At 43.5% G+C, this 25,756-nt stretch overlaps 1 protein-coding gene and 1 long non-coding RNA gene across 2 annotated transcripts in view; both read right to left on the reverse strand.

The window, feature by feature from the left end:
- Positions 1-1,155: 1,155 nt before the first annotated feature.
- On the reverse strand, positions 1,156-2,091 carry LOC137268935 (uncharacterized). The gene is made up of 3 exons (XR_010955054.1): positions 2,009-2,091; positions 1,701-1,832; positions 1,156-1,414 (listed from the first exon to the last, which is right to left on the reverse strand). It is a non-coding gene; the product is annotated as an uncharacterized lncRNA (long non-coding RNA).
- A 2,406-nt stretch (positions 2,092-4,497) lies between these two features.
- The window catches only part of LOC137267704 (DBH-like monooxygenase protein 1), a 39,110-nt gene continuing 17,851 nt past the window's right edge, over positions 4,498-25,756 (reverse strand). Inside the window, exons 8-11 of the mRNA XM_067802169.1 lie at positions 8,352-8,421; positions 7,802-7,901; positions 6,494-6,657; positions 4,498-4,590 (exon numbers count right to left, since the gene is read on the reverse strand). Coding sequence (XP_067658270.1) covers positions 4,498-4,590; positions 6,494-6,657; positions 7,802-7,901; positions 8,352-8,421 — 427 coding nt within the window. The remainder of the gene's footprint in view (positions 4,591-6,493; positions 6,658-7,801; positions 7,902-8,351; positions 8,422-25,756) is intronic.

Here is a 25,756-nt window from a genome sequence, read left to right on the forward strand (position 1 = left end):
GGCTTATAAACCCGATAGGTGTTAATTTCAAAATGCATGCGGTCAGTGATTGAAGGTGTGCATTGCAAATTGTCATTAGCAGACAGGCAGGCAGAAATATAGGTGTCAATAAACCAGATATTGAGTTTTCTCTCTGACGGTGTCTGCTCATCACAATCAACATGTTTTTTTTGTGTAATGAGTTGATTATTTACTTGTTTGTGTAACCAAACAAGATTAGACTACTGCTCACGACCTCATACTCCGGGCAGGCATACTGTTTCAAGTTCTACTACACAAAATCAGAATCACATGCTCCCCATTGACCCATGACAGCGGTGATTGGATGAAATAGTGTAATATGTTTTAAAAGCACATCCATCCTGTAATTAAAACGGACCACAATTTTAAGTATTCGGTGCTGTCATTTTTGAATCACCATGACTTATGCTTATGTGTGCACCGATATTTGATGCGGAATGGAGGGTTGAGGTGTTCTGCTTCCTGTACTGGGAAAAATCGCAAGACTAGTTGGAAGGAATTTGTGTTTTATTGTAGTTTAAAGGCCAGACTGTACCCCTATGTACATGGAATGGCTGTTGATAGTCTGGATATGTATGGGGTTTTTTAATATAAGGTTACTATAGAAGTCTATGGGAAAACATCTGGTGTCGTGTAATCTTCAAGCAACCCAGCAAAAATAACTTGGTTTCCGTTATTGCGGAAACCTGATGGATACTGGGTAATGTAGGTTTCCGCTGGGTTTCAGTTTCAGGAAACGCGCAATGAGAGCTTCCGCATAGTTTCCACAACTGAAACTAACAAGTCTTAGTTTCCGTCATGTTTCCGTCAACTGAAACTGTAGTTGGAAGTTTCCATTTAGTTTCAGTTTACTGAAACCTTTATAGCTGGAGTGAGTAAGTTTCTGGTCTTGCGGAAACCTTGTGGATCTTGGGTAATGTAGGTTCCCACTAGGTTTCTGTACAAGGAAGATGACAATGAGAGTTCGGTTAGTTTAGAAAGCTGAAATATGTTGTATTATCTTGTTATATTTATTACATATTTATTTGAACAAAAAACAAACTCTGGAAATGTTATGATTCAACTGTTTCATTTCTTAGAAAAGGTCACATTTTAATGCAACAGAGCAGTTGCAGTAGTACACAATTCGCTGTATTAAGAAACTGGCGCGCTCAGAGAAGAGTAACAGAATTCTCTCCACACAAGCATTGCTCAGGAAGTTGGCACACTGAATGAAGACGAGCTAGTCACTACACAAAGTGCTTTGTTCTTCTGTAGATGTTTGTTGGTGTATGCGAGTCCTGGTTAATATCTGGCGAAACATCTGAATCCGAATCAATCAGGCTCTCACATTGTGGTGGTAATAGCTCGCAAACCTTGAATGTGCTGTTAATATCTTGGTCACTGTCAGTGTCTGGAAAGGAAATGGACATTCAGTTTGAATCATCAATTCAACTGAGAGACAATTCACTGAAGAAAAGCTTGTAAAATCTTAACATTTCCAATGAATGAAACACAGCAATATATATGATAATGCAGATAACATGTATTACAAATATTAAATACGTATTACCATTTGCTCACTTTCAGTTATTACAGTTACATGTATGATACATACATTAAATATATTAAACATGGATAGCAAAGTGACAGTGCAAACTCGATTTTTAGTGAAATCTAAAAATTCTTTGATGACTTACCTGATGAAACATTTGTCATTCACCCGAAAAATCTTTACAAACTAACAAACATCTTGTCGTTACGGAGATGGAGATAACGTGTTTTTCTTGAAACAGACGTCTGGCAGTGAGGACAGAAAAGCCGTATTTCTCCTGGAATTTAAAATATATGTATATATTACGCTTTACACTTTGAGTGAGGTCAAAAAGGTTTGTTGTATGCACTTACATAGTGTCTGCTTCATTATAAAGCTATATGAATAATATTGTTATAATAGAGATTCCCTTACCGGGCATATAACAGATAATATAGCGTGAATTATAAATACCAATGAAGGCGTCTTGTCATTCTCCGAGTTTGTTGGTCCACAATCCATATCTGTAAATCAAATAACTGACACAATGATTCTTTCAGAAATATGAAACTTGAGGTGTGATGATAATGTCAAACCTGATGGATCTCTAACTTAACTGAAACTCAACGGAAACTTGTTTGAGCATGGGTAACGGATACCGTGCGGAAACCCTTAGAAAGTGGGTAATTGAAAGTTTCCGTCATTGCGGAAACTCAGTGTAAAAGAACGGAAACTTACTGGATTCATGGTGGAAACTTAAGTTTCAGTCCACTTTCCATCAGGTTTCCGCACTGCGGAAACCAGGTTATTTTTGCTGTGACCTGTTCACTGCGCATGCGTAATGAGCGCTGCGCAACATAGTTATTAAAACCATTTCCCCCCTAGCGCTGGGGTAAAATTACTGAATCGTTTCAGCTCCGATTTCGCGGACTTTTTTTCATCGTGTGTTTTTTTTTCAACTTTATAGGTTGAATTGGCATTTTTGATGATTTCTTTCGGAAAGTGCATACCGAAAGGTATCAGAATCTGCAAAGTTGTGTTTTACGTTGCACGTGACCTTTAACATTGCGATATAAACATTTTACACTCGCTTCACGGTTTTACTTACAGCACAAGTGTCTTTATTTAACCCTCAGTGCTCTTTGTTGACATTCAGATTATTCTCTGAAGTGTTTAACTAAGTTCTGTCCAAATCCAAAATGCATATAAATATTATATAAATTAGTTTTCTTTATTAACACTGACTTACGTCGATGCACTGTTTGGATGAAAAACAATATTTCTTTGCATTGATATCTTGTTTTCGGATTCGGAGCAGATTTACATTTAATGGCTCGACTTATATGAATTGCCGGTCACAGAAAGTATACAATTGAAATTCGCTTAAACCAAGAAATAAAGAGCGTCACCAAACCGGTACAGGGCTGAAAACTATCGTCGAAACACAACAAACTTAGATTAAAAAAAAAAAACAAAAAAAAAACACGTTCCGAAAAAAACATCATCGCCAGATAAAAAGGTCACGTTTCTTTCATTTTAGTTAAGTTAAACGTGACGTGTATGCCTTATTTTGTCCGGATGTGTAGATACTGATAATTTCATTCGTCGCCGCTCGTCCCTCTCCGTAACCTCCGAGAACAACACGTCCGTCATCTTTCGTCCGCCGATGTAATAGTCGAGTCAGAAGGCTCAAACGGCAAGCACCTCGTTTCAAAATGGCGGTGGGGGTAGTCTTGTGGTTAAAGTGTTCTCTCATCACGCCGAAGGCCGGGGTTCGATTCCCAACATAGACACAATGTGTAAAATCCATTTCTGGTGTGACCCGTCCGACCACCCTATGCCGTTAGTCGCCTCTAATGAGATGCATGAGTTACATGAGATCAATATGTGAGGCCCATCTCTAATTTTCCCCGCCGCGATATTGCTGGAATAGTGCTAACAGCGGCGTAAAACAATATTCACTCACACGTTTCACGAACTAACGAACGATAATCGAAGGTTACTATATGCAAAGACTACAGGAATGTTTTCGTCCAGATCATTGGAGCTTATCAGCTATTCATTGCGGAATTTACCGCTGGGAAAGCCAAGGCGATGTGCTTCAAACACTGCCCATTGAGTTCTGCACAATAGAATAGAGATCGCATAGCTCTGTATCGATCACAATACGATGCAATGAATAATAAGGATACAATGCACGAAAGTCATTGATCATCCTGCCGACAGACACAAAAACACTGATTTAATGTTTTGGTGAAGTAAAAAAGATCTGACTAAACAACAGAGCTTTCCATTTAAACATGGAAGCAACGGCGGCGGTGGGACTGGTGTTTCAGTCTCGGTTACCGTCCGTTACATATTTTTAAAAAAGTTTGAAGACCAATAAGTGACATTCTCCGTTTCTGGAAACATGACATGCGTAACGATAACGCGAGATTTTGGTCAATTTCTCGAAATTTTCAAGATTTGGCCTGTTTGGCAACTGAGTTAGTGCGTTAGGCTTACGGCGCCTAAAACGACAATTCAGTGTTATCGCTGTGTGTGTGTGGTGGGGGACCCATCAAGATCAGGGCTAGAATTGATCTTCAGTAACCTATGCTAGTCGTAAGGGGCGATTGACAGGCTCGCCTACATAACTGTCACATATCTCAATTCCGCAGATCGATGCTCATGCTGCTGATCACAATATTGTCTGGTCCAGACTCGGTTTATTTGAAGCCGAGCAAGAACTCTGAAACTGAGTACGGATGAAGTGCTTAGTTACACAGAACATCCTTACACGACTACGGGAGGCAACTCTCAGTATCCAAGTTAGACCAGAGTCACCGATAGCAGGCTATTTTATGCTAGAAAATATTGTCACATTCGTGAAAACATTTGTGTGCGAAATATGAACAAAACTCGTCTTCCACTTCGTTACAACTCTCTCAGTTACAACGTCTTTTTAATACATATCTTCTCTTTTAACAGTCAGCTCTCTTGAGCAAAGGTCTGATCCATTTCCAATCTTCTAACCTTGACAGTATATTCCTCTCGGCATAGCCCGCTAGTCGGCCCTGAAAGAGACACCGGATGGTCAGTGTGGAGTGTTACAGGTACATTATTGTATGTTTGGGTTAAGGACTCACTCAGGAATATTCCAGCCCAGAACCGATGGTCTGTAAATACGCCGAAACGTGCCAAAATCGGACAATGTCTAACCCTGCCAAAACCGGCATAAAATTTTTGTCCCGCCATTTAGAACGATATTATGCTCATCAAAACACTCTCTACTCCGGGCAGGCATACCGTTTCAAGCTCCACGAACCTGTTCACGATTTGTTTCGGAAAGAGCATACCGAAAGGTATCAGAATCTGCAAAGTTGTGTTTCACGTTGCATGTGACCTTTAACGTCGGATATAAGTGTCTTTATTTAACCATCATTGCTCTTTGTTGATATTCAAATTATTCTCTGAAGTGTTTAACTAAATTCTGCCAAAACCCAAAATGCATATAAATATGTATAAAATAGTTTCTCTTCTCTTATTAACACTGAATTATGTCGATGCACTGTTTGGATGAAAAACAATATTTTACTTCGGTTCCATGGGGTGACTGTTTGGATGTGTTTCACTGCAACAGATACAATGATTGACCATAAACTTGGTTTTAAGCAGGGATACATTGATATATGTCAGCTTAATCAGCGATACTTATATAATTATTATATAATTATCCCCAATCCGCGTTAGTTCCATCGTACACGTAGTCTTATGGGGGGGGGGGGGGGGTGAGTGAGGGTCAGCGAGTGAGTGAATGTATTAGTGTGCTTGAGGTTTCGTGTTATTCTAAAGCCATAGTTCTAATGTATAGGGTGGAGATCAGCGAAAAGAATGCGCATCCCAATGGCGTTTATCGATGCTCTTGATGTCAGTCACTGGACTGGCTGGTCTAGATTCTAGATTCTAGAAAATCACTTAGCTCTCATTGAATGTAAGATCCCTACACTTGCTTATCAGTCCATTCATGGTATACATACCAAAGAGAGTTTTGCGTTTATCCATATCTTATCTGCTCTGTGTAACAAAGTGAAACCTTAAATACTTTGCATACCAGAGCATGGCATCGGTCAAAGAATTCCCCTCCCTGTGAACTTAAACTGTCTCCAACCCTTTACAACTTAAGTGTGATCTCAAAACCTTTCTGTACAAAACCTTATATATCAATTGACTTCATTAATACTTTATTTATTGTTAGCGCTATTAGAATACCCTGCTGTGGTTTGGCTTTGTATAAATGGAGACTTAGAGCGGCATTAAATAATACACGAACCAAAGGGAATTATGAAATATTTTAAGAGAGATACTTTTAGTGTAAACGTGATACCGAATTCATATATAGATTTTGATAATGCTACGTTACAAAAGAAATATCTTAAAAAGATTTTTCCCAAATCTAAAGTGATTTTAGCCTAACCGTTTTTGTCTGGTATTGTATATATTTTAAAATATTAACTCAGCAGTGAAAGAATGAACTTGACGGTCTAAGGGAGACAACTCGCACAATCATCGACCAGTTGAATGTTAGAATGGGAAGGGTCACAGAGGACTTGATATACAACAAAGATTATGCCTTTTAACACCGAGATACAACACCCTACCGCTCTCGCGCTGTTCCATCCACCTCTCGGTCGGAGACCGGAAAAGGTCCGGGTAAGAATTTGCCTTCGTCTTTTAAGTGACTCATGCTTGTCATAAGAGTCGACTAACGGGATCGGATGGTTAGGCTTACAGAATTGCTTGACACATGTCATCGTATCCCAATTTCGTGGACTGATGCTCATGCTGTTGATCACGAGATTGTGTGGTCCAGACACGAGTATTTACAGACCGACGTCATACAGCTGGAATATTGCTGAACGCTACCTTAAACAACTGCAACAAACCTGGTTCGGAAAATATTGTAGGATCGGAAAATACCTTCATGCATGGATGTCGGCGGACGCTTTCCACAATTCTCCTGCAGTCCGACTGGCACTCGGATTCCTTCGTCACATTCCGACAATGTTCAGCGATGTCAGGAATTAGAAGCTCTCTGACCTCTCCCAAAAGCTGATGAAATGTGCAATCTCCATATGACCTTTCTGTAATGAGTTTTGAAATCATTTCATACAGCTTACCAAGAACGTCTCTTCGTTCAAACGACCCAAACCCATGCAGATTACTACTTCTATTTCTTGACACGAAAAGACTTCTTCAAATCAAATTACGTTTTACACATTATTACAACATTTTTAACAGGTTGTGCGTCTGATTTTTCTGTGTAAGTAACGGCATTAGTCACGCACACATGCGCATGGGATCCTTTTTGTGTTAATTACTAGCAGTGTGATGTCAGTTTTTATGGGATTTATCAGCTTGATTTTAGTAAAGTCCAAGTAAATAATCCGCATTAAATTTCGAAGATATCAGTAATGTGTTCTTTTTTCAAGAAGATATGTAGCTCGTACTAGGACTAAACATACAATTGACTGAAAATATATCAGTCATTTAAAGTCATTCATACATTCTGTCATCACCAATACACCGGACGTTTTCCAAGAGAGTGCCTACGGAAAAATAGCTTGCATTCCTCAGAATATCATTGTGTTGCATTTACCAAGTTAGATGAAACATGGTCTAAAAATAATGATGTGAGGCGTCAGTAAAATATTGGTTGGTCGTTCCATCACACATTTGGATTTTCGTGATATTGATGGGATATTGCAAAAAGCGGAGTAAAAGAAAACTCACTCACTCATCGCTTATAGCAGTGTGGGTACACAAAGTACGTGGTTCAGACTACCAGGATTCGACGTTTAGTTTTCCTACGGTGGCTGGGAGGGTTAGATTGCTGATTTTGTGTGCTGACTATCTGACGCCTCATCCTGGGACCGTAGGTTCGAATCCCCATGTTAATATAATTAATTTTGTAATTTACAGGAAAGTATAATCCTGAATGAAGGATTTCTAACATATGGCAGTTTTCACGCAAGTAATTTCACATTTTATCACATATCATCATTTTAAGACCAAGCCATGAACAGGTTGAAATTTGTCGTAAAAATGTTAGGGCAAAACATACCTCCTTGCCGTCCACACACGTCATACTCGGCCAACTGGACACACTGCTCCAAGTGGCCAACAGTTTTCACGCAAGTAATTTCACATTTTATCACATATCATCATTTTAAGACCAAGCCATGAACGGGTTGAAATTTGTCGTAAAAATGTTAGGGCAAAATATACCTCCTTGCTGTCCACACACGTCATACTCGGCCAACTGGACACACTGCTCCAGGTGGTCAACACGTGGATAGTACGTCACGAATGCAAAACACATCTCCGACTGAAATGTAAAGAAGGACAGATGTCGCAAACACTTTGTGTCACAACTAATTTTCAGTGATCCATTCAAGCAATATTTCGGGGCTATTTCGCCCTTTACGCCCACGGCTTACGTTACAGTGGATAATAGGATAATCGAATAATCTTGACTGGTTATCATTTGTCGTTGACGTTTCGAATTTACAGAGTAATACGCAATCGGTCTATTTTTCGGTCACTTGAATGAAATTGTTGGAAGAGGCACTCACTGAAGTCATTTATGTCTGCTTACACTTGAGAGGTAGCCCAGTGGTTAAAGCGTTCGTTCATCTCCCCCAAGGCCTTGTTTCGATTCCCCACGCGTGAAGCCGGTTTCTGGTGTTTCCAGCAGTGTTATTGCTGGAATACCGCTAAAGTGATGTGAAAATCAACTCACTCACTCATTCAAGGTGATACACTATCAAGGACTTACGCTTGAACCTTCACCATAGTACACAGGATGATTTCGGAATCTGTCTCCTGTTTTCGTGTCAAAGTAACATGTGAGTAGTATAGGGAATGATAGTCCGAAAACACTTTTCAAAACCCCCTCTAAAAAGCCTCATTTAGTAAATGAGGCTTTGGTGGGACCCTTAGCTCTTGATACTATTGCCCCTACTACAAAGCCACGCCATCACGTTTACCGTGACTTGGCAGGCGGTAACACTGTGCCGTACGGTACGATCAATAATTCTTCTCTTACAAACCCCCTACCCGGCCCACCCCTCAAGTAGTACAAGTTAGGTTCGTCGGCTTTCATATCCACTTTATCTATGTTGTAAGTTTTGACTGACCATATAGGATCGGTGGCTCGCTTACGGCTATCGCCCCTATGTTATGTTTATATCGATGAAACAGTTTAACGTGAACCGCCTACGATCTCTTTGGTGTTCATAATAAAGGCTTGCTGGGCTTTTTGTATTCCCTGTGCTATGTACTTTTTTTTCTCATCCTCGCTGATAGCAGACTTACGAGACTTGGATCGAATATCTTGTTTCATTCCGTTATATTTTTTGAGTTCAGAGAGGATTGAACTAAACTCCTCTTCTGAGATCTTACTGTCAGAGAGTGCCGTGGAAATTCGCTCACTCACTGTGTTCAGCTTTGCTTCGGCCAGAACCCTGATCTCGTCGTGTTTCAATACCTTACGATTAAGTCTGCGTGATACTAACTTAAGCGCCAACCCTACCAACCCTGTCACCCCAGCCGTTATTTCAATACCTAGCACTATAGGTGCAGCCACGATGGTGGTTAACAACCCAACGCCTGCCGCCCCTAGTCCCATGCTGGTTGCCATAAGGGTAGTGTCAGCCCCGTCCACGATATTGAAAGCTCTATTATATTTTTTACATAGTGCTTTCCGCGTGTCACGGTCTTGTTCTAGTTGGCGTTTCATATCACATAACTGCCTCAAGCGGAACCCATCTACGGTTTCCAACGTCTTCGCTACTTCCTCTACGACTGGGTACAGGCCCATCCTATAATGTATATTTTGAAAGATATTTTAATTGGGGTTCAGTTAATATTCTATCAATGTATTTGAAGTCTATAAGTTCTAGACTGTTAGTCAGGGTAATAGGTGAGAGGCTAATAGGATTTATTGGTATAGAATGAACCCCACTGAGGCTTATTAAGCGGTTTATAGGACCCGTGGTATCCTGTTGTATAACAATACGACAATATTCGCCTTTGTGTATGCTAAACCAGCCTATTGCCACCCCGGGTAAAATTTGGTGTCTTATTGGGCGGTCTCCATTGTCTGAATACTCAAAGAAGACTTCTATGATGAGTGTGAAAGGGGGGGTTATTATTTCAGGATTACTAAATGTTAATTTATTTTCGAATGGAGCCGATAACCCATTTATGCTACTTCTTATTAATGTCCTCTCCGGAATGAAATCCCCGACCCAGATACCGTTATTCCTAATCTTAGAGATACGCCCCACTTCAGTTAATGTGATATAAGGTGAGGTGGGTGTTAAGTTGAGCAGCCATTTAGGCTCTTTAAAATCTAATAACGACACCCGTTTGTACACGTTGTCTTCGAATTGTAGGATGTATAATTCACCTTCCTCACCAGGCTGATCGAATCCCTCTGTATCTCCCAGGTCGTTAAGTGTAGTGTTGGGATGATGACTAGTCATTATTATACTATTACGATATAATTTCCAACTGGTTTTCTGATAATAATTCAGGGGTTAACTTAATACCCATGAAGTGTATGTTGTCAGGCAGGAAGATATTGATTAGTGATATCTTATTTTCTACGATCACGTTGACCCCCTGCAGACTGGTCTTGGAGTCGACACCCACCCGCACGTAAACGTTGCAAACTTGATACTGGTGACGTTTCACCCACCCGAGTTTGATCCCCTTCACGATCTCAACATCATTCACCGATGGTTCCCCTAGGTAGACTTTGATGAACAGTGTTGAGTTTGCCGGTAGACTCTCTAGTATCTTAACCACACCTTCGAATTCAGACACCAACTGCAATTTCACGTTTTGCATGGCCGGTTTACTCGATAGCATGTGGGCTGCTATAGTGTTGACTGGGCTGACGACTATGCTACGCCTCTGAGTTGGGACGTAAGCCACGAGCAGGGTTCCATTGTTTACGACTTTGTTTAGGTGGTTGTCTTTGTTATCCGTGAACACGTAAGGGGAGACGAGTCTAATATTGAGAAACCATTTGTTATCGGGTAACAACACCCACTTGTCATCTTCGGTGAAGACGAGCATATGTGGTTTGTTTTTGACGATGGTAGTGCTCTCAACATCGTCTAAATCGAACAGTTTACCTCCGAATGATGGGTATATTCTCCAGTTGTCATCACCGGTGTTGACGAGGGCGTACTTAGTGTTGGCTGTTGCTCCTGTGGTATCTATCATATCACTTAGGGCTCCACCGGAGGAGACTTCAACGCGTTTGTAAATGTTGTTTTTCAGTTGCAAGGCATACGATTTACCATCTACTCCGGGAGCGTCGAAACCGCGTGTGTCTCCGAGGTCGGAGATCCCGATATTGACGCATTTTTTCACTCCGGGCCCTTGTGCGCTGGTCATGTTACGTGAAGCGTTAAGCTGAGGTATCCTATATTTACAGGATTATGATTTATATCTAACACCGATATTGTCAGCTCAGGTATGTTGCCCTGGGTTAATCTCTTATACTGCCGTGGTGAAAATGACTCGGTTCTACCGTCGTTGAATTTCTCAGTTTTCACCGGCACTGCTCTCAATATAGTGGAAGGGTGACCTCCTTGAATGTTATACGTTGTGCTCACCTGACTGAGATGAATGTACAGCTCTCGGTACGGTACTAGGTCGGGTAACTTCGTGCCTGTGACGGTTGTTGTTGGTTTTATCTCGTCAGGAGACATACCGAGTATCCTTGCTAATGGTCGGCCGAGCCTCAAAGGGTTTATTCCATTGTTGATTAACACCACTGTACCGTTTGAGTCGTTCATCTTGAGTTCGGCTCCCAGGGGTTTGAAGACCTCGTCGTTTAGAGAGCACACGCTGTAGTAGCCGTCAGTTATCTGGCTGCGAGTTCCACTGACGAACAGCTTATTGTTGCTGATATTAATGTTAGTCCATTGCGGTAGGTAGGTGATATCGCAGAGTGCGACTTCGAGTTGACCTGACGTGTTATCGATCGCGTGCGTCAGCTGAACGGCCTCACCGCTCGTTATTCCTGGAAGTGTTATGTACATATTATAATATATGAATTATAAATTATAATATGGATTTAGCACACTTGAAAATCGTGGTGAATGCAGATGGTACGGGGTTTAAAACAACCTTTATTGATATCTTTGAAAAGTATGTTGTGTCTGTTAATAACGCGCAGGCGGTGGTAAACTGGAATCAAAACCCAATGCAGTTTTGGCAGAACCAACTCAACTTTGCTGTGTGGTGTGCGACGACAGGGTCGGGTGTGAAACCAGACTACGGTATAGACGAACTGAGTAAGGCGGTTATTTTGTTTCATATTTATTATCAAACGAGACGAATATTGAAGGAAATAAGTGCTCCTCTTCCCCAAGATAAAGCGTGGAGTATGACGAATAACCCCTATGATAGACGCGCTTATGAACGTGTTTGTGGGGAGTTTGAGATTCCAACGAATAAAGACTTTCGCCTTCCTGGTGTGAACCATGGTCTCGGTATAGTTCTCGTGTACTTCTACAGGTCCGGAAAATATTATGCCGGTTCTAAAGATGGTTCATACAACCCACACCGTCATACATTTACAGGCCCCACAACGAATGAAAAGATCCATGTCAGCTGTATAAAACAAACCAGTCCTGATGCAGCCACAGCCTGGACTAAAATGATCTCAAAAACATCGAAAGGATTCACTCGTGCTGGTACAATACGCTTGAACGACTCGATTCGAACGTACGTGTGGGCGCTGTTGGGTGCGCAGTCGATGACGCGTTCTAACATCCTCGGTAAGGGAACTGCTTACGACGCTCAGACACAATTCGTTTCCAACGTTGAGGATGCTATCAATTCTCCAGTTGATCTCCCGAGGGCCATCGACCGTTACCAAAACGTGTTAGAATACGCCAGATCGAAAGTCAATTACGTGTTCGGCGTGGGGTTATACATGGCTCCGAGTGATATGCAACTGAGAATAAAAAAAGTGGTGGGTTATAACAACAAAATAGTCATAGCCACGGCGGACCAAAAGTTGGGTAAGTAGTATAGGGAATGATAGTCCGAAAACACTTTTCAAAAACCCCTCTAAAAAGCCTCATTTACTAAATGAGGCTTTGGTGGGACCATTAGCTCTTGCTATTATTGCCCCTACTACAAAGCCACGCCATCACGTTTACCGTGACTTGGCAGGCGGTAACACTGTGCCGTACGGTACGATCAATAATTCTTCTCTTACAAACCCCCTACCCGGCCCATCCCTCAAGTAGTACAAGTTAGGTTCGTCGGCTTTCATATCCACTTTATCTATGTTGTAAGTTTTGACTGACCATATAGGATCGGTGGCTCGCTTACGGCTATCACCCCTATGTTATGTTTATATCGATGAAACAGTTTAACGTGAACCGCCTACGATCTCTTTGGTGTTCATAATAAAGGCTTGCTGGGCTTTTTGTATTCCCTGTGCTATGTACTTTTTTTTCTCATCCTCGCTGATAGCAGACTTACGAGACTTGGATCGAATATCTTGTTTCATTCCGTTATATTTTGTGAGTTCAGAGAGGATTGAACGAAACTCCTCTTCTGAGATCTTACTGTCAGAGAGTGCCGTGGAAATACGCTCACTAACTGTGTTCAGCTTTGCTTCAGCCAGAACCCTGATCTCGTCGTGTTTCAATGCCTTACGATGCAGTCTGCGTGATACCAACTTAAGCGTCAACCCTAACACCCCCGCTATCCCAGCTGTTATTTCAAAACCTAGCACTATAGGTGCAGCCACGATGGTGGTTAACAACCCAACGCCTGCCGCCCCTAGTCCCATGCTGGTTGTAATAAGGATAGTGTCAGCCCCGTCTACGATATTGAAAGCTCTATTATATTTTTTACATAGTGCTTTCCGCGTGTCACGGTCTTGTTCTAGTTGGCGTTTCACATCACATAACTGCCTCAAACGGAACCCATCTACGGTTTCCAGCGTCTTCGCTACTTCCTCTACGACTGGGTACAGACCCATCCTATAATATATATTTTGAAAGATTTTTTAATTGGGTTTCAATTAAAAGTCTATCAATGAATTTGAAGTCTACAAGTTCTAGACCACTAGTCAGGGAAATAGGTGAGAGGTAAATAAAATCTCTTGTTGAAACATAAACCCCACTGAGGCTTATTAAGTAGTTTATAGGACCCCCGTGGGTATCCTGTTGTATAACAATACGACAATATTGGTTTATGTGTTCTTTAGCCCAGTGTATTGACACCCCGGGTAAAATTTGGTGTGATATTGGGATGGTTATATAGAAAGACGTAAAGAAGACTTCTATGATGAGGGTGGAAGGGGAGAATATCTCAAGCTGCCTTTCGTGTAAATAACTACTGCTAAATTTTAATTTATTGTCTGGATGAGCCCTTAACCCATTTTTTTCGTAACTAATAGATTCTGTGTTTACTAATGTATTCTCCGGAATGAAATCCCCGGGCCAGATACCGTTGTTCCTAATCTTAGAGATATACCCATTATTTAATATCATATTAGGTGAGGTGGGTGTTAAGTTGATCAGCCATTTAGGTTTTTTAAAATCTGGTAACGGCACCCGTCTGTACACGTTGTCTTTGAAGTGTAGGATGTAGAATTCATCTTCCTCACCAGGCTGATCGAATCCCTCCGTATCTCCTAGGTCGTTAAGTGTAGTGTTGGGACGATGACTAGTCATTATTATACTATTACGATATAATTTCCAACTGGTTTTCTGATAATAATTCAGGGGTTAACTTTATACCCATGAAGTGTATGTTGTCAGGCAGGAAGATATTGATTAGTGATATCTTGTTTTCTACGATCACGTTGACCCCCTGCAGACTGGTCTTGGAGTCGACACCCACCCGCACGTAAACGTTGCAAACTTGAAACTGGTGTCGTTTCACCCACCCGAGTTTGATCCCCTTCACGATCTCAACATCATTCCCCGATGGTTCCCCTAGGTAGACTTTGATGAACAGTGTTGAGTTTGCCGGTAGACTCTCTAGTATCTTAACCACACCTTCGAATTCAGACACCAACTGCAATTTCACGTTTTGCATGGCCGGTTTACTCGATAGCATGTGGGCTGCTATAGTGTTGACTGGGCTGACGACTATGCTACGTCTCTGAGTTGGGACGTAAGCCACGAGCAGGGTTCCATTGTTCACGACTTTGTTTAGGTGGTTGTCTTTGTTATCCGTGAACACGTAAGGGGAGACGAGTCTAATATTGAGAAACCATTTGTTATCGGGTAACAACACCCACTTGTCATCTTCGGTGAAGACGAGCATATATGGTTTGTTTTTGACGACGGTAGTGCTCTCAACATCGTCTAAGTCGAACAGTTTACCTCCGAATGATGGGTATATTCTCCAGTTGTCATCACCGGTGTTGACGAGGGCGTACTTAGTGTTGGCTGTTGCCCCTGTGGTATCTATCATATCACTTAGGGCTCCACCGGAGGGGATTTCAACGCGTTTGTAAATGTTGTTTTTTAGTTGCAAGGCGTACGATTTACCATCTACTCCGGGAGCGTCGAAACCGCGTGTGTCTCCGAGGTCGGAGATCCCGATATTGACACATTTTTTCACTCCGGGCCCTTGTGCGCTGGTCATGTTACATGAAGTGTTAAGCTGAGGTATCCTATATTTACAGGATTATGATTTATATCTAACACCGATATTGTCAGCTCAGGTATGTTGCCCTGGGTTAATCTCTTATACTGCCGTGGTGAAAACGACTCGGTTCTACCGTCGTTGAATTTCTCAGTTTTCACCGGCACTGCTCTCAGTATAGTGGAAGGGTGGCCTCCTTGAATGTTATACGTTGTGCTCACCTGACCGAGATGAATGTATAGCTCTCGGTACGGTACTAGTTCGGGTAACTTCGTGCCTGTGACGGTTGTTGTTGGTTTTATCTCGTCAGGAGACATACCGAGTATCCTCGCTAATGGTCGGCCGAGCCTCAAGGAGGTTCTTCCATTGTTGATTAACACCACTGTACCGTTTGAGTCGTTCATTTTGAGTTCGGCTCCCAGGGGTTTGAAGACCTCGTCGTTTAGAGAGCACACGCTGTAGTAGCCGTCAGTTATCTGGCTGCGAGTTCCACTGACGAACAGCTTATTGTTGCTGATATTAATGTTAGTCCATTGCGGTAGGTAGGTGATATCGCAGAGTGCGACTTCGAGTTGACCTGACGTGTTATCGATCGCGTGCGTCAGCTGAACGGCCTCACCGCTCGTTATTCCTGGAAGTGTTATGTACATATTATAATATATGAATTATAAATTATAATATGGATTTAGCACACTTGAAAATCGTGGTGAATGCAGATGGTACGGGGTTTAAAACAACCTTTATTGATATCTTTGAAAAGTATGTCGTGTCCGTTAATAACGCGCAGGCGGTGGTAAACTGGAATCAAAACCCAATGCAGTTTTGGCAGAACCAACTCAACTTTGCTGTGTGGTGTGCGACGACAGGGTCGGGTGTGAAACCAGACTACGGTATAGACGAACTGAGTAAGGCGGTTATTTTGTTTCATATTTATTATCAAACGAGACGAATATTGAAGGAAATAAGTGCTCCTCTTCCCCAAGATAAAGCGTGGAGTATGACGAATAACCCCTATGATAGACGCGCTTATGAACGTGTTTGTGGGGAGTTTGAGATTCCAACGAATAAAGACTTTCGCCTTCCTGGTGTGAACCATGGTCTCGGTATAGTTCTCGTGTACTTCTACAGGTCCGGAAAATATTATGCCGGTTCTAAAGATGGTTCATACAACCCAAACCGGCATACATTTACAGGCCCCACAACGAATGAAAAGATCCATGTCAGCTGTATAAAGCAAACCAGTCCTGATGCAGCCACAGCCTGGACTAAAATGATCTCAAAAACATCGAAAGGATTCACTCGTGCTGGTACAATACGCTTGAACGACTCGATTCGAACGTACGTGTGGGCGCTGTTGGGTGCGCAGTCGATGACGCGTTCCAACATCCTCGGTAAGGGAACTGCTTACGACGCTCAGACACAATTCGTTTCCAACGTTGAGGATGCTATCAATTCTCCAGTTGATCTCCCGAGGGCCATCGACCGTTACCAAAACGTGTTAGAATACGCCAGATCGAAAGTCAATTACGTGTTCGGCGTGGGGTTGTACATGGCTCCGAGTGATATGCAACTGAGAATAAAAAAAGTGGTGGGTTATAACAACAAAATAGTCATAGCCACGGCGGACCAAAAGTTGGGTATCAACCCCGATATTAACACCCCCTATATCCCACACATCCCACCACGTGAAAAGGGTATAGTGGCGCCACCCCCGGAGCCTAAAGTTCATGTGGAGGTACCCCCGGGGGGTGTGGGGGAAACCCCCACCTATCAGCAGCATATTGATAATAAAACAGCCTTAGTGATTGGTGGGGTAACTTTGGGACTTATTTGGTTAAAGATTTCTTAGCCGCTACGTACACCAGACCCGCCACGGCGACGATGGCTGCCCACAGGTTTTGACTGAGCCACATGGCAGTTTTAGACAGAGCGCTCAACAACCACGAGACGATGCTACCCAGTATGCCGGGAAGGGCTTCGGCGGCTTTACCAGCCAGTTTAGCTAGGCCTTCCCCGAGTTTTTTGATCCAGTCTTTAACACCACCACCACCGCCTGGAGTTCCACCGCCGGCACTTGGGGGTGTGGGGGCACCCCCCACCAGTGACACCACCAAGGTTGATATGATGAAACCCAATGCAGTCAGAATGCTGGCGATGGTGATCCCTTGCTCCCGGAACAATATCCGAATCCTGTTGGCTAAAGTTGTATCTTCATTCAGTATTCTATCGATTGTTTCCCGAATGCGACTGATCTGGGATCGAAGATGTTCACGATTCGAGGAAGCGGCTTCCAATCGTGTACGTCTCTCGTCTTCTAAATCGCGTAGTCGTTCATTGATACGATTCTTCATATCATCGTCGTCAGTTTCGGTGAGTTTGGTTTTTTCCCTAGCGATGTGCTCGTCGATTTCGTTCAGTTTCCCCATGTTGTTCACGAGTTCTCCACGCACGCGTTTCACGGCTTCGTCTAAGCCGTACAGTTCCCTTACCGGAAAGTCAAACCCCGGTAACGGTTTGTCCCAGTAGGTGCTCAACAGTTTTTCTATGCTGTCCGAGGCTTCTGTAGCACGCTCTGGCGTCATTTCATCTATAGTGGTGAGGTGGGATCTGGTAGCTTGCAGATCTTCTTTAACGATCTTAGGTATTGCACCACCGTAATCACGCATGTTTAGATGTTCACGGATAAATTCAGCACCACCATTGCGGCTGGCTAGAGTTGACAAGGCCAGTGGTTTTTTATTGATCTTGTTAAAGAGGTCAACCCCTGGGGCAGACTTAAGACGTAGAACACCCTTTGTATCAACAAAAAAATTCTTATGGTATATACCCTGGGGTTCAACGTAGTTTTTATCGCTTTTTAAACTTTTGTAATAATCATTTACCGTTGTTTCCAAGAGTTCTTGGCTCAATGGTGAACTAGTAAATGAGGTCTCCTGCTCATCAGATGCCTGGGCACTAGCGCCCCGCATATCATCCATAGGTATGTCTTCATCCATTAGTATTTAAATATATTTTATTTATATATAACAATGTACGGTAGAAAATTAGATCCTTTCAGAAAATTGAGAGAGCCATTAGGTGCCAGAGCCGTGCGACAGTCGGTGACCATCACCAACAACCCCAGCAAGATAGACCAGAATCAAACTCTGCTGGTTAGATTTCCAAACCTTGGTGAGAATGACCTCATTGTACCAGGCACTGTTCGACTGGCGTTTAATATCACGTTGACCTCCGACAACGACAAACGCGAGCTAGTGCGGAACGTGGGTCGAGCTATCATCAAGAAAACGACCGTCAAGATCAGCGGTAACGAGGTACTGAGCATCGACGACAGCGACGTGTTTCACTGCTACAAGGATCTCTGGAAAAGCGAGAGAGAACGAGTCAATGATGTGTACCAGGGTATCAGCAAATCAACCCGGGCGCGCATAGGATACGTCTTCACGACAGACCAGCAAGACAAGCTATCGGACGGTGAAAAGGCCATCGCTCTAGCATACGGGAATCGATTCTGCGTGCCGCTTGACTTCGAGTTGCTCACGGGACACGCGCCGTTTTACCAGGCCGCGCTGGGTGATAGACTCGAATACGAGCTCACGTTTAACGACTATAGCAAAGTAGTGCGTACGCCGAACGGTGATGAGGCCAGTTATGCCATAGACAACATCTCTCTGGAGTTCGACATGGTCACTAGCCCGGAGCTGGCCAGGCAGGTTCGAAGCCAGTACTCTGGGAAGATGGCCATCCTGTACGATCGCGTACTGAGGCATAGATCAGTCGTGCGAGATAAGAGCGACACTGTGTGGAATATCAACCTGAACGTGCCGGCGCGATCGATGAAAGGTATCCTGGTCGTCCCCGTGGAGGATTATGATCCATTCCGGAGGGACAGCGAAAAGTTTTTCAACCCCGAGATTGAAAAGGTGGAAGTGACTATCGAGGGCGTGCCCAACCAGCTGTTCAGTCATGGTATGAGACCACACCAGCAGTGGGATGAGATAAAAAAGCTACCAGTGGGGGATTATATAACAAAGGACCTGGACCTCGGCTCCGTGCAGATCGGTGAATACCTGACCACCAAGTACGCCCTATGGTTGGACATGCGATCCACGGATGATGATAAACTGCACGGTAGCGGGCGTCGTATAGATAACGGTAGCGAAGGGATAACCATCCAGATTACTAAGAAGGCTCAAACCGCTGGTAAGTTGAAATTATATCTGTACGTAATTATGGACGCGCAACTTAATATAGACAATGGGAGATTCGTGCAAGCCATCTACTAGTGGGGGAGACCCCCACACCCCCCTGGGGTACCCACAACTACCCACTGACCCACACTGTGCCATAGTGTGCGGGCAGACTGGCTGTGGGAAGACCGTTTTCGTGTTGGATATGTTAGAGGGTTACTACAAGGATGTGTTCGATAACATCGTTATCATGTGCCCTACTCTGAGCATGAATAAAACGTACGCGCGACCTTGGGTGATGACGGACCCGGACGTACACAAAATCGACCCTGGGACACGCCTGCAGGACTGGTTGAAAGCTCTTCACGAGAAATTTAAAGGGGAACCGACGCTGTTCATACTGGACGACTGCAGCGCTAATCGCGAGATAACAAAAAAGAGAGACATGCTATCGTACCTGGCCTTCTCCGGCCGGCATGCAAATCACAGCGTCTGGGTGCTAACGCAGAAGTTCAACTCGGTGTTGAAAGACCTCAGGGAGCAGACGCGATGGGTGGCCTTATTTCACTGCAAGGACAGGGATTCGTTCGAGGAGTGTTTGAGAGAGAACGATGTGATGAGTAAATTAGAACGGGAACGGGTAAAGAAACAGCTCGCTGAAACTAAACACGCTAAGCTCGTACTAAAGACCGACCAACCAGTAGCATATATAGTTTGTTAAGCAAAGCTAAGTAAAAGCTAAGCAAAGCTAAGCAAAGCTAAGCAAATGCTAAGCATAGCTATGATATTTGAAGTATTTGTCGTGTGCAACTTAACTTTCATTTCTCTGTGTTTTGTCTGCATCGGGTATTATATAGTTAAAACTAAATCTTACTTGTTATATTATAAGATGGAGTGTGAGGAATTGCTCGAACAATTGTCTGTGGAGGGTTCCCCAACTGGGGATTCCCCCAAGCGAGAGAAACTGGTGGCGTTGGCTGTTGGCGGCAAAGCCAAACATTACTTTGGAGACTACACCCCGGATAAAATTCACAAAATGTCAGCCGAAGAAATCGATAAGCTGTACGCTAGATACGAGTCCCGGCTCGGAGCAGAAATGACAAAGACAATAGGATCGGCTATGACCCAGATATACACCGGTATTGTGTCACACTTCCTTCCCATTCCACCAGAGCGCCGACTTTACCTATGGGAGGACCTAGATAAAGACCCTTTTATCGAACACGCCGTGAGCTCTATCAGCTGCGGGCTATACCACAAATATGGTATGTTGTTGGCTCCAGTGACGGCGGCGATTATCACAGCAAAACATTGCCAATTTGAGAGAAAGAATAATAATAATAGTATAGATGGATGCTGCACAGGAAACCCCAGTGGAGGTACCCCCAATAGTGATGGAGGAGACCCCACCCCCAACAGTGACCCCTTCAGTGGAGGTACCTCCAACAGTAACCAGACAGAAGAATCCTAAGAGAGTAGCTGCCGGTAAAAAACGGTGGTGTAACCAACATAAAGTGACCAACCCAACCCGACTGTTGTTGGCTGTAGGCGTAACTGCTGCCGTGGTTATAACATGGTTATACACCTCCCACAGTGAGCCACAACCCAACAGTGAGGTAACCCCCAACAGTGGGGGTATGGGGGTATCCCCCATGGTAGACCCGCATATCATGTTATAATTTAAAATATTTTATATCATATACATAATGTCTGAGGGGAAAACGTTCGTCAACGACGCATACCACGCCACAGTGGTAGCCAGTCTAGCCGTAGGGTACGCTCGGTTGACTAAAATGGTGCTTAAACAACCAACTATCAAGCTAGATTTCAACCTGCAGGATATGGGTATGCTCATAATGAACCTTGGTATGGCGATGGCCACAAAAGACATCCTAGTAAAACAAGGAATAATACCTGATAATATAATGAAATAAATATAGGGATGGCCACGATAGCTATGATGGTTGGTGGGGCGTTAGTGAATGCCCTGGCATTTTCCGGGAGTAATTTCCTCTTCTCGAAACTACGAGATGATCACGCGGCTGAAATACAGGAAGAAAGGAAGCGACACGATCTCGCTACTGAGAAATTACAAAGAGCACAGGCCGAGTACGCTAAAAAACGCCTCCAGAGGCTCGATTTCATTAACGAACAACTCCAGCGTGAAAACCATGCCGTTCAAACATTCAACGATGTCGATGAAGCAATGAAAGAATACTACCTACTAACTGGTAAACGATTGGAAGCGCTCAATGAACCCACACTCGCTCAGTACTACACACCATCCAAGGGACAAATGAATCGTGAACTGGGCTTCATAGTGTTGGGTATAGCAGCTACTGCGTTGGTTGCTAAGCAATTAAACTAAAATACCTATATAAGTAAACATGAGACCCGCTCCATACCGATGCGAATATATACTTATGGGGAAGACCGAGGCCTGTGGTAGGAAATGCAGGAATCAGGGGTTCTGTTGTTTCCATATGGGAAGTCCTAACTACACGTGTTCTGTGTGTGGTATCGGGGTTAAAGGGCACTACTGTTTATGTAAAGCTCACGGAGCGAACGTAGTCAGACATCAACTCATATACGAGAATAAAAAAGACTACATAAAAGAACGTAGGCGACTGCTCAAGATAAAATCCAATTAGAGATTGGTTCTCTTAGGTGTAAATATGTCTACTATACATTCTTGAATATGGAAGCCTATCTTACGGTAAAACAATTAAAAGCTATAGCAAAACAGCTTGGATGCCGGCGTTATTCAAACCTGGGGAGAGCCGGGTTAATCGAATTGTTATCAAATAACCAAACACTGATCGATGCCTACATAGATTCACACAAGCTGTTGGAAGACTTACGAGAATTGTGGCCAACAAACCGAGTTTGGTTAATAAGTGATTACAAGAAATAAAATATTTTTTATCAAGAGTGGAGGAGTTACCTCCCCTTACTGTGAACCAATTAGACATTAGTTCTCTTAGGTGTAAACACAATGACTACTGTGCGCGAGCTCAAGAGGGTCGCAAAACAGAGAGGTGTTATCGGGTATTCTAGAATGCGGAAGCCAGCATTGTTGAGATTACTAGGTTTAGAAGTCCCTCCTACGGTAAAACAGTTAAAAGCTCAAGCGAAACAGCTTGGATACACGGGTTATTCAAAATTGGGGAAAGCCGGGTTAACCACATTGTTATCACATACCCCTGTACCCACTGTAAAACAACTGAAAACCGAGGCACACGATTTGGGTTTAGGCGGGTATTCTCGTATGAGAAAACCACAGCTTTTAGAATTATTACGACAGAATAGAGCTATTGACCTACAGTTCGTGCGCACTAAGCACGCTGTAGGCAACTATTTGGGAAGTTGGCGCATGCACGTCGATAGAAACATAGACATTACAGATATTAAGCCTCTGATAGCTGATAAGGTCAACCAGGAACTAAATAATCTAGGAAGTATCAAGTTTCAGATCACAGTGAAAATGTCGCTCGATAAGCAGGTTGGGAGTACCACTGAGTATATTCAGCCTTACTTCCGAGGTAAACAAGAGGTCGTCACACATGCAGAGACCATTGACGCATCAATCGATACAAGTTTTCAGCAGATACGAGAATACCTAGAACGCTACACACACTTAGGGTCCGGGTGGGCTGTAGATAAAATCGATAATGTCTATCTAGATATAGCTAAATACATGCCGTTCAGAGGTGGGTCATACCTAGCCTTGCCTCCCTACTATAAGAACAAACAAGCCATAGTAAACGTTAAGAATAGAGGAAACGATTGCCTGAGGTTATCTATCAGGTCAGCCTTATTTCCAGCTGCCACTAATCCGAACAGACCTTCTAATTATCCACAGGATGATGGGCTCAACTGGGATGGTATAGATGAACCCACCCCAATATCCCAGATCACTAAAGTAGAAAAACAGAATAATCTGGCTATAAATGTCTTTGGGCACGAAGGTAATACAACAATAATACACAGGGTCAGCCCGGTGAAGGATTGTCAAGTTATTAATTTATTCATGATTCAAAAAGGTGAAACGTATCACTACATCTCAGCCGGTTGTTGCACGACCAGTCGAAACACGTTGGGGAAAAACACTTTTGTGTACGATGCCTACACTGTTTCAGTCGGGCTGATTTATTAGAATCCCACCTGGAGGATTGCCAAGGTGTTGGGCAGACGGCCATACGAGTCGACATGCCTAAGGAAGGTGAAAATATCCTAAAATTCGACAATCACAAGAATCAAATGTCTGTGCCTTATATCATATACGCCGACTTCGAAGCCTTAGTTGTGGGTGGGGATTCCCCCAGTGGTGCCTTCACCCACAAGACACAAGAGCATAAAGCCTGTTCGTTTGGATACATTGTCGTCCGTTGTGACGGGGAAACGAAAGCTCCGGTAGTGTATAGGGGTCCTGACGCGGCTGAAAGGTTTCTAAAGTGCTTGCAGGAGGAAGAAAAAATTATTAGGAATGCATTGTATAAAATCGCTCCAATGCGTATGACCAGAGCCGACATACTAGCTCACGCCAGTAGCACTAACTGCCACGTGTGCGACTCGCCACTTAACGGTGATTCGGTGAGAGATCACTGTCACATAACTGGTAAGTATAGAGGCGCCGCTCATAACGCGTGCAACCTCAAGCTTAAAATCAACCCTAAGACAATAAACATCCCCGTTGTCTTTCACAACTTGAGAGGATACGACTCTCACTTGATCATGCAGGCCATCGCGAAAATCGATGGTAATATATCGTGCATCCCAAACAACATGGAGAGATACATCTCCTTCAGCTTAAACGGACTTAGGTTCATTGACTCGTTTCAATTCCTCCTGTCGTCACTCGACAGTCTGGTCAAGGCCAACAATACCTTCCCTATCACAGATCGATACACAGACGCCGAGACTAGACACCTGCTCATGAGGAAGGGCGTATACCCATATGAGTACATGGATAGCTGGGCTAAGTTCACAGAGACCAGACTACCTCCTATCGACTGCTTTTATAGCAAGCTGAATGAAGCGTCCGTCTCACGAGATGATTACTCGCACGCGATTAACGTATGGAATAAACTGGGTTGTAAGAACCTTGGCGATTATCACGACCTGTACTTGAGGACAGATGTACTGCTGTTAGCCGACGTGTTCGAGACGTTTCGGCAAACATGTTTCAAGCAGTATAAACTCGACCCCGCATGGTATTACACCAGCCCAGGTCTGTCGTGGGACGCCTTGCTTAGAAAGACCGGAGTTAATTTGGAATTGCTCACAGATTACGACATGCACCTATTCATTGAGAAGGGCTTGCGAGGTGGGATTTCCATGGCATCCAAACGATACGCTAAAGCAAATAATCAATACGTGAAAGGTTACGATCCTAACAAACCAACCAATCACATTCTATACCTCGACGCAAACAACCTGTACGGCTGGGCCATGAGCCAGTATCTACCTACAGGGGGATTCGAATGGGTACCAAACGTTGATGTTATGAGCATTGCACCAGATTCGAACAAAGGGTATATCCTCGAAGTTGACTTAGAGTATCCCAAGGCATTACACGCATCGCACAACAGCTATCCCCTTGCACCCGAACGTATGAAGGTTAACACAGACTGGATGTCTGAGTACCAACATAACTTGTCAGGTGGTCGTGTGGCGGACGTTGAAAAACTCGTGCCTAACTTAATGAATAAGACCAAGTACATAGTTCACTATCGCAACCTACAGCTGTACCTGTCATTGGGTATGAGGCTGACCAAAATACACAGGGTGCTCATGTTCGACCAGAGCCCATGGATGGAGCCCTACATCAGAATGAACACAGACCTACGAAAAAAAGCCACCAGTGATTTTGAGAAAAATCTCTACAAGCTCATGAACAACTCGGTGTTTGGTAAGACTATGGAAAACCTTAGGAAACGTGTAACCGTGAAACTGGTTAGATCTAGTGAGGAAGACAAGCTCAGGAAATTGATAGCCAGTCCGGCATTCAACCGTAATAAAATATTCACAGACGACCTAGTTGCCATACACATGAAGAAAAGCCACATAAAATTCAACCGACCTGTTTACGTTGGGATGAGTATCCTCGATTTATCCAAACACCTGATGTACGACTTTTACTACAACGAGCTTAAGAAACAGTACGGCGACAGGTGCGAAGTGCTGTACACTGACACGGATTCCCTGCTGATGGAGATTCGAACCGAGGATGTATACGAGGATATGAAAAAACACATCGATTTATACGACACCAGCGACTATCCTAAGACCCATACCATGCACAGCACGGTAAATAAAAAGGTCCTAGGTAAGATGAAGGACGAGTGTGCTG

Source organism: Haliotis asinina, chromosome 16 (genome assembly GCF_037392515.1).
Source record: "Haliotis asinina isolate JCU_RB_2024 chromosome 16, JCU_Hal_asi_v2, whole genome shotgun sequence".
Classification (NCBI taxonomy): Eukaryota; Metazoa; Mollusca; class Gastropoda; order Lepetellida; family Haliotidae; genus Haliotis; species Haliotis asinina.